The 10769-nt window shown below is 31.3% G+C and overlaps 1 protein-coding gene across 1 annotated transcript; it reads left to right on the top strand.

Annotated features, from left to right (window-relative positions):
- The first annotated feature begins 386 nt into the window (after positions 1 to 386).
- On the top strand, positions 387 to 6842 carry LOC130904188 (peptidyl-prolyl cis-trans isomerase D). The gene is made up of 6 exons (XM_057816810.1): positions 387 to 730; positions 785 to 922; positions 1081 to 1187; positions 2921 to 3109; positions 3351 to 3716; positions 4941 to 6842. The coding sequence occupies exons 1-6, from the start codon at positions 664 to 666 to the stop codon at positions 5157 to 5159; spliced, it is 1086 nt and encodes a 361-aa protein (XP_057672793.1). The 5' UTR covers positions 387 to 663; the 3' UTR covers positions 5160 to 6842.
- The last annotated feature ends 3927 nt before the right edge of the window (positions 6843 to 10769 follow it).

The raw sequence follows: 10769 nt of genomic DNA, 5'->3' as shown, positions 1-10769 counted from the left end.
TTTTATGAGTAAATAAATACAGTGATTGAGAAATTAATCTCCATTATTTTTTCCTTCCGATAGTATTCTAATTTCATGTTATTATTGTTTTCCAAATAACTAATTTATGCTTTTAACGCGTGACGCACATATTATGTCCACTATGTTCACATAATAGCGGAAATGGAACAGGATACGTCAAAATTAATTCCAAAACAAAAAATCCCAGTAAAAAAATTATTTCTTGAATATTTAATTTAATCGAAATTAAATCAGTCATTATAACTGTTACTGATTTTCATTCAAATATAATTTAATAACTTTTTCACATAAAAGTTCATGACACACATTTCGCTCCGCATGCGTCAATAATTGGCTCTCTCTGTTCCGCAATAGTCGTGACGTACGTCCATTTCGTTTGATTGAGCCCTTAATTGAGTTGATAATTTTTCTGTTGGCTACCCTGGTACTAACCCAACACAAAAATTCTCTGTGTATAAAGGTTATCTATAAATGACATAAATAACAAAGTTGGAGTTTCGTAAAGAAATATATTATTGGTAATAGACATTAAAGTTTTAAAAAAAGAATTTTTATAAACCAAATGATTATGTAATCGTGTTGTGAAAGCCATATTATTTTTTGCTCTTATAAGTAGAGACCGTGGAATATTTATATTTTAACATGGGCGATAAAGATTCAAATAAAAATAGTTTTGTATATTTGGATGTGGAATTTAATGGATTAAAAGGTTTGATAAAAAAATAACTGATTCCTATTTAATTAAATATATTACAATTTGCAGCTGGACGAGTTGTGATAGAATTATACAACGAAATAGTTCCAAAAACAGCAGAAAATTTCAGACTTTTATGCACTGGAGAACGTGGGCAGGGTAAAAAGAAAAAACCACTTCATTACAAAGGGGTGAGGTTTCACAAAGGTATTGACGCATTTCTCCTAACTTTATTGTATGGGAGTAATTTATGGCATTGAAAATTCGGAAATATTAAGTAGTGTTTTTTTTTTGTAAATTAGACATTGAAGTTTTGATAATAAATATACGTTTTATTGAACTGACATTAATATTAGTATTTTTAGTTGTTCCTATGTGCATGGTTCAAACTGGTGATATAATTAATAATAATGGCAGTAGTGGAGAAAGCATATATGGAGAACACTTTGAAGATGAAAACTTTCTAGTTAAGGTAACCGTTTTTTTCTCAATTTGAATAATGATGCAAAATTGAAACTAATATGTCATTTCATAATTTACTTCGTTCACTATTACCTCCCTTAAATTGAGTGAACATATGTTACCAATCAAAAGTTTTTGCCCACCCTATAATCCATTCCAAATGGTGTTTTACATTTTAGAAACTGAAAATAATAGTCTCTGTTATTTGTGTATCTTTTATACAAGTACATGTTTATATTTTGTCATTGAGTGCTATAAGTTGAAACTCATAAGTACTGACTGATTTGTTTATTATTCTTTAACTGTGAATTATTTTTGTTCTATGTTTATGATTGTAGTTTAGTCCCAATTAGCCCCGTGTTTTGCAAGATTTGCTGTGATTTATGCTTTTTGGATCAAGACATCTTTTGGTAAAGTTTGTATACAATTTGTTATTTGTTTTTGCAAATTCAGTCTTGTAAGTTTTAAAATGGGTAAAACCAAGGTCGTGTATTAATTGCAAGTCTTATTATCTATGCAAAAGTAACCTTAATGTAGTGCGGACTACAACTTGAAAAAGTATGTATCCACCAGCAGCTTTAGAGATAGAAAATGTTCAGGGTGGTCTCGAAAAACTACAACTACCAAAATAAATGTATTATTTTGATCAGTAAAAGTGATAAATAACACATGGGCCCAGAGATAGTAGCTCAGATCACTGTATCTAACGATCTGCCTTTAAATAATTTTACAATGAGCAAGGAGATTGAGAGAAGGCCTTTTTGGAACAGTAGCACTGAAGTAATCTCTTTTAAGACATTAAAATAATATTGAGACATTGTAATGGGCTTGAAAACATAAAAATTGGATGCATGAAAATTGGGAGAGAGTTTTATGGAGTGATGAGTTAAAGTTTGAGGTTTTTGGGTCTAAGAGAAGAGTATTTATGCTCAGGTCAAAGTAAGAACAGATGCTAGATTCATGTGTAATCCCGACTGTAAAACACGGCTGAGACCCAGTGATGGTTTGGGGATGTTTTGTTCGAAGGGCGACCGATGACCTGGTAAAAATTGAAGGGATTTGAAAGAAAAAAGCCAATAAAAATTATTAAAGGAAAATGTAGTACATTCTGGTCCGTAGAAAATTTATCTTCCAGCATAACCATGATTCCAAACATTACTTGAAGCTGTGCAGAGTATTTGGAAGAATTGGTAAGGGAGAATGTGCTGAAAGTAATATTTGGCCTTCACAGTCACCCGACCTACACCCAAGTGAGTTGTTATGGGACAAATTGGACAGGGAAGTCAGAAAGCATTGTCCTATTTTCACTTCACATCTTTGGAATATCCTGAAAAAAGAATAGCATCAAATAGACGATGAATAGTTTCAGAGGATGCAAAAATTGTGCACCGAAATAATAAAAGCAAAAGGGGCTTACATCAATGGATAAAAAATTTGAATATGGAACATTTTTCATTATGACTATATTCTTATCTATATATGGTCTTTAAAATATAAATATCAAAATCAATCATATTACTTTTATTTATTGTATCATGAAAACTATAGGGTGGGCCAAAACTTTTCACCTGTACACTATACTTCCGAATTTTTTCCATTTAGAAAAAAATTTGTTTCTATTGAAACGATTTATTTTCAGGGGAGGCTGTAGGCTTTTCGACGCATTTATTGCAAGTACAACCACCCCTGTCTAGTTTCAGTTTAGTAAATTGGTAATTTTGAATATGGAAATATCTTTTCCAGCATGATAAAGAAGGTATTGTTGGAATGGTTAATAGGGGACCAAATACAAATCAATCTCAATTTTATATCACAACTCAACCTTGTTTTCATCTTGATGGAACTAACGTTGGTTTCGGAAGAGTGGTTAAAGGATTAAATATACTTGTTGAAATGTCTGATCTTCCTAGAGAAAAAGACATACCATTGGGGGTAAGAATAATTTATTTATAGATTTTTTGAAATTGTCAATTATTTTAACTTTCAAGCCTAAACTATTTTGCTATAATGACTGAAAAAGTACATGGAGTTTTTATTATTTTATGATTATCAAATTTCTTAAACAAAGTGCTGTTAACTAAATTTCCACCTTGAATCGCATATTAATTGGATGCAATGAGATTTCTTTTTCTTCTAAGTGTAATGTCCAAATATTTAGTTATTCACATTTTAGAATCTCATTATTGCTAATTGTGGAGAATTTAAACCTGGGGAACCATGGAACATTAACGAAGATGATGGTACTGAAGATAAATACCCACCATGGCCTGATGATTGGGAAAAAGAAGTTGACAATATCAATATAATGGAAATAACTGTAGAAGATATAAAGAATTCTGGTAATTATTATTTCAACAAAAGTGATTTTGCTAATGCAGAAAGAAAGTATGTCAAGTGCTTACGATATATTGACTGGTATTTGAATAAAAAACCAGAAGAAACTCTCAAGAAAAGTATAAAATTAACATTAATGATGAATCTGGCAACAGCACAATTGAAAAGGAAAAAATATAAGGAATCGGCACTTTTGTGCACTCAGGTTAGTTTATATGCAGATAAAGCACAAATTAAATCACAAATTCCTCTTTTTATAAAACTTTTGTGTTTCTCTTATATTTATGTTGCACATGCACACCAATTCATTAGATATATCAATTAAACTTTTGTTTCTCTAAAAATGATGAATGATATGTGATTCCATATTTGCATGGTATCGGTGTTGAATTTTATTCCCTCCCGTCCGCGTGGTCACAGAAGTCTAGAGGGCCAGACTCAGATGGATAGGCCACTTGGAGTGTATGCCTGAGGAGCGGGGGGTGTGCAAGTGTACCTGTAGAAGCCCGAGGGCCGGTGACCAGGCAAACCATAGCTGGATGATGTCGAAGAGGATCTTCAGGAGCTAGGTGTGAGGTGGTGGAGATGCTGAGCGTTGGGCCGTGATGACTGGAAGAATGTGGTAGACGAGGCCAAGGCTCTTAGAGAGCCGTAGTGCCAGTAGAATTTTCTTCTCTATTGACCTATTGACAACAATTCATTCCATTTTCCCGTGTTCTTGAAATTGAAAGAAAATAATATCTGCTGTCTGTTTACCTCAAATAAATAATGTATTTATATTCCAGTGCTCATGCTAATAAAAACTAGTCACCTAGTGATTCTTGATTCAAGTACATTTTATTATAAATAATTATAAAAAATATACTTGGTATATTTTCTCACACTTAATTTGTTTTCACACTTCTTTATAAACAACTAATTTATATTTTAAATACCCCAATCACTTTTGGCAATTTAAGTTCTCATTTGTCATACTAGTTAAAATTACTCACTTCACTTAACCTCCAGTAATCTCATATTTATATGGCAAAGGCTTTTTTTTTTCTAAAACTCTCTTTCTGAAAATCATTGCCCATTTGTCAAAATTTGAATGATCCTTAGGAATTTTGAGTCCATATTGTCACTGTTAAACTCAAGTTTTTTTGGGTTAAATGCTTAGAAATTATTTTTATTCATTGCTCCAATACTTAAACTGTGAAGTTAATTTTGTATTTGTTGGCAGAAATGAAAAACTATTCCAGATGTAATAGAGTAGATGATTTTGATTGAATTGAATTGAATTCGTCATTCATATTTGTTCCTGGTTTAATTTTTTTTTAATTTTAAATATTCATAGTTATTATAAAATATTTTGTTTATACACTGTATGTCATTCTATTTGTTGAGAATCCAATTTGAGATAATCTAAGTAAGTTTTATTATTTTTCAGATTATTAAAGAAGGTTCAGATAATGGTAAAGTATATTACAGACGAGCACAAGCAATGCTGGGCCTGAAGGAATATGATCGTGCTTTGAAAGACTTGAATACGGCTTTAGGTTTCCACCCTAATGATAAAAATATAATTCAGTTATTGAATCGCGTTAAAAGAGATAAACTTAGTTATCTTAAAAAAGAGAAAATATTTTTTTCAAAGTTATTTAACTGAATATTTTAGGTGTTGATCTCATAAAAATGTTACAATATGCCTCACTAGGAATATGTTTAAAACAACAAATAAGTTTTTTGTTATTACATATAGAGTGCAACCTCGATATAACAAATAGGAATAAGTAAATATTCATTATATAAAGTAATTCTTTACAATTTGTTATAAAGAGGTAAAAAAAAATAGTTTTATTCACCTCAACATTACGTACTCATCTTGTTATAACTAGCAACTTCTTATAAATGATAATAAATTTTTATAAAATTCTTGTATTTTTCCCTTTAGATAAATAACCAAATTAAATGCAGTAAAATCCGTAAAATTAGGTATCAAGGTAGCTTAGTCTTAATTTTTTTTATCTTGATTAGAGAAATTCATAAATTGTTCTGTTTATAGGTGGTATGAGTTATCACATTCAAAGCGCAATCCAATTTTGTGCTAGGTTTGACTACATCGTCGCTCAAATTTCTTTTTATTATATTTAAAACATTATAAGAATTTTGTTTTGTAAAGTCATGTTCATCAATTTCACCCCCCTCTTCTTCACCTTCATACACTTGAGCATTAGTAACTGACAAAGAGATGTGGTTAGTTAGTTAGTTAGTTCTGCACAGACCGCAAAATAATTATCAAAGTAAACGAATTCATTGAACATGGTCTTTTGAAAATACAATTCTTCTTGAACTCTTTGCTAGGTACTATCAAGTTAGACAAGTGGAAAGTCATCTTCTTCATTTTCGCACGTTACGTTTAACCCACTTGTCTTGAAGAGATTTACAATGGTCCTTTCAGTGAATAGATTCCAAGCTTTGGTAATTATCCACGTGGTTTGTGAAACATTAATTGTAGTTGACGTTTGACGTTCAACATTATCAGGATATTGTCTGACAAATGTTTTTCATCAACATAATTAGTGATGGTTCGCTTTTCTGCGACTGATAGGTAACACTTTTTACGTTTTTGAGCCATTGCCACTATACAATCTTTCACGTGACGAGCAGCACTGTTTATATTACTTACCTACAAACAAAACATTGATTGTTTTACAAAAAAAAATGTGTTGAGACTGAATCATATACTATGAAATTAAGGGTCATATTGGTTATATGCTTTATAAAGGTTTTGGGTTGATTCGTTAATTAAAGATACTTACACTTTTTTGATAGTTGAAAATTCGTTATAATGAGGGTGTTCGCGAAAAATGTTTTTTAATGTAGGGTATATTTTATGTTCCACCTCAATTTTCATGTGCGATCCTCTTCAAACTGCCCTAATGATGATATAAATGCATATTGCCATGAGGCAGCCCCGTGCCATATTGTTAAAATCGACATTGTTTAAAAAATTGAAAGGAATTATTATTTTTCAACCGGTTAATTTTTATATATATATATATAAATATATATATATATATATCTATATATATATATTTATATAGAAATTGTTTAAATTAGCAAAAAGCAACATCATACTTCAGCAGATTTATATTTTTTTATTTAGATTGTTCATATTTGATGGACATCTGTTTTATTTCCTAATTATAATTTATTCAGTTGAAGTAAAAGTAAAATAATATTAATATATGTAATATATTCGTTGTAATTATATATTTTGATCTGTTTTATGTTTATTATTAAGAAAACCTTATATAATCCTCTTTCAATAAAAATACATCACAAAGATTTTTGAATGTAATTTTATTTTACTATGAAATGAAAACTATCACCGATTATACTGGATTTAATTATTTGGGAGTTTCTAACTATTTTAGAAACAGTACAAAGCAGCTCTAGGAATTAATCTAGATAATTTTGTAAAATGTGATATATGCATAAGAGGATTCAGAAAATCTGAGATTGGCTCTGGGACTGGTAAATACAGAACATCGAGCTTATTTTACTATCGAATTAGAGAACAGTGTAAGAACATTATAATATTGACAAATTACTCTATAACAATATTTATCTTTTTATGCTGGCAAGGTTTGATATTGCAATCTCACTAGATGTAATTTATATCTCAGTACGGACCAACTGTATACACTTTAATGTAATTTCGTACAGTCATGATATTTCATAAGATGAATATCGTACGTTGTTTGACATTACAAGTCTTATAAAATTGCAATATGGCTGCAACTAATCAAAACTAACCTTTTTCTTTCTCTTGTGTTTGGTTGGTAACCCTTCAAAAGTTGCAAGTAAATAAATACCAGCAACGAAAATGACGGACCAACAGGAAGGTTAAATTCACCACATTAACAAAAAAATTATGTTTACTAACTGTGACGCGTTCGCGTTCAATTTTCGGTGCAAATTTCAAATGTACATGATCTACAAAAACCTTTGATTCCTATTACTTTTTTCGTGCATTAATTCTCCTTGATATTTATTACATTACATCATAAATTCCAGATGATTAATAATTCTTATTGAACGAATTACCAAGATTTTGCACCAATAAGCTATTTTTATGATGAAATGCCAAAAAGTATAAAAACCGCAAGCTTCAATAACCTATCAATTACGTCGCTCTTGAGAACTAATCATAGAAAACCATATAAGTTGAATTGATCATTTGTAAAAATCAGAGAAACATTAAACGAAACAACCCGTCAGCTGATTGCATTTATCCTCAATATTTCTATCAAGCATCATTTTGAATATTGATTCTTGAAATAAATATATTTAATGTGTCTTTAAAAGAAATCACAATTTGAATCCGCCGCAATTCTTAACTAATCATTTTCCAGACGATGAATATATTAGTAGGTATTCGACAGCTCGGAATATATTAGAGTTAGTACACTTTGGTAATTTTGCCTCATTCCTACTACGAAACGCTCATAATCTAGCTGGCAAGTGTCTACTTTAAGTTGGAACCATATGGGAAACTTTTTTTTTAGTGGTTTTATGAGAAAAAGTTATTCTTGATAAAAAGTTCTGCATGGTTCAAAATTTAAAATGCAATGATCAGATATCAATTTTTTAAAGCAGTTTACGAGGTTTCTCAAAAAATTTGAATTTTGTGCAAGAGTAAAGTATCTTTATTTTTTACAATTCAGAAAAATGTTATAAAGTAAAGTTGTTTTAAATCAAAAGCTTTATTCAAATATACAATTACAGCCATTTATTATAAAACTTCAGGTCCTGAGATTATTTACTAATCATTGACATCTGATGATTGCATCTTAATTTTTGGACCATTTATATAGTGTCTAGTGAGATTGCAATATCAAACCTTGCCAGCATAAAAAGATAAATCTTGTTATTCTTCGTTGACTACTGCAGTCTTGAAACTACAGCTTTCTTAGATTCCGCCTTGTGGCAGTGGGAACAGTATGCTGAGCACGGCCGTCTATGCTGGGAATCGGCTTTTCGGTGACTACAGTAATAAGAGACGATCGATGCTACAATCCTGGGTCGATGCTACTCACTCGTAGTCGACTCGTTCCACTTTTCCCTGTGACTGGGGCTCTTCGTTTGTAGAAATCCTTGGATGTTTACACGAACTGCGTACATGATTTATCTTGCTACAATTATGGCATCTGATCTATTACGACCATACCTTGTGTCAAGATATAGATCTGATCAAGTCACCTTCTACTTGTACGACTCTACCCTTGTTATATACCGAAGTTCTCGGGGTAGCAGTCAGGGCATCTACCAAGTATGCATGTATGCCCGGACATTTCATCATATTTTCTGGTGCTCATGGATAAGCAAATCGGACAAGTCTGGGGATATCTACTTCATACTCTTGAAAGGTTTCGTTACGTTTCCGCCCTTAGTTTTTCAGCTGATATTAGTTTTCTAGATGTTCGTGAACATATCGCATGCCCAAACTCTTCAGCTGCTCGAAGTTATCAGATTCTTTAAGAGATATCGTCTGAAGTACATATAAGGCGTTTCCTCTCAATGCGATAGTTAAGTTCCTTGCTTTCTCCTTATCGGACCAATTATTCACTTTAGCTACTTTAAACTGTTTAACATAATTTTATTTAATTTAATAATTAAACTTTGAACTTTGGTTTTAAATACAAATGTTTCTGCATCAAAACCGTCATTTTCCACTGACTATTTAAATCTTTCCTCTAACTCATCCTTATTTCCGGACGTTTAAACTCGCGATTTTCCAATTAGGTTTTTAGTTCCGTCATTTTCAGGCCACCTAGTGTCTCAACTATTTTTACACAAATAATTATCTATATTACCACACACTTGAAACCAGATACCAATGTAATGTTCTTCTTATTTATGTAAACACACGGAGTATCTTACCTACGGAATTTATTTATACATCGACTATTTCTAACAATTATACGCTCAAATATTCACTAATATTTATTGACGTACTTAACATCTAATTTATTTGACTATACTTTATAGTTCTCTTGTCATTGTCCCGGTGACGACTGGCTGGTAAACTTTCCGCTTCATATATTTAAGGTAACATTCTAGATCTTTCGGATTCTTGAGATCTCTACAATTCCGTAAAAAAATAAAAAATCTTATAAATTGTCGACCACCAAAAAGGTAAACATATCTTACAAAACCGAAAATTATTCAGCGCACCCGCCAAACTTTAGCATTGATAACATATTAGAACAGGACCGGCTTCATATCAGTTAGCGAGCTCGTAATAATATTGTGTTAATAATGTTAATTATTTGTTAGAATTAATAGTTAATTGGTTATAAACTTGTACTAGTGTATACGTTTGCTACTATATAGAAATCTTCATAATAAAAATCGTCTAATCCATAAATTTAATACAAAGATATTCTCTTCAAAAATATCGTTCAATGACAAAACTTTTCGATTCTATATAAATATTCACTCACTGTATATTCATTAAAACATAAATGTCTGATATGAGAATGATTGATTTCATTTTCATTCAATTTTCGGTATACCTCGTATAGGTAAAACGTATACAATTAACCCATCGCTCTATCAGTTAATTTATAACGAAGACATATCATAACATTATGTTGAATCCTATAGAAAAGTTAGGTGTTCATTTGTCACTTGTAGATGCTGGTTTGGGTAAGAAAGGAACGGGAATGATGAGTAGCAGACAAAGCATTTGAAGAAGGAGCTGTAGTTCCAGCCCTCACCCACTTACACTTAGACATCATGACAGTCGCGTCTCTTCCATTAGCGTTCACAGCTGAATCAGTGACACTGCTCTTTACAATTTACTTTTAATTTTAGACCAGTTTCTGGGTGTATCGAATAAAATGAAATACACTACAATTAATCAATTCAACATATATTCTAAATAAGAGATACGTTTGTAAAAGTCACTATTTTGTTAGAGAGAAATAATCGATTTCGATAAGTTCATTTTCCGCTGAAGTCGACGGCTCATCATCTCTTAATTAAAGGCAAACAAATATATCTCTTTATTCTTATGCCATTCGGTATTGGTGACAATAGCTGTCCTTCAATGTAATTGGATTGATACAACATTCACCATTGAAGGTCATGCTAACCGTATTTTGGGATGAAGTTGAATTTCTGGAGCCGTTTGCGATATTCATATTGAATACACTGGTTTCACCATCCCTACACCAACAATCACGATTACACTGTCTGACGTGCGTTT

Source organism: Diorhabda carinulata, chromosome 2, assembly GCF_026250575.1.
Source record: "Diorhabda carinulata isolate Delta chromosome 2, icDioCari1.1, whole genome shotgun sequence".
Classification (NCBI taxonomy): domain Eukaryota; kingdom Metazoa; phylum Arthropoda; class Insecta; order Coleoptera; family Chrysomelidae; genus Diorhabda; species Diorhabda carinulata.
The sequence above is the reverse complement of the archived record's forward strand: the minus strand, read 5'-3'. Positions and strand labels throughout refer to the sequence as shown.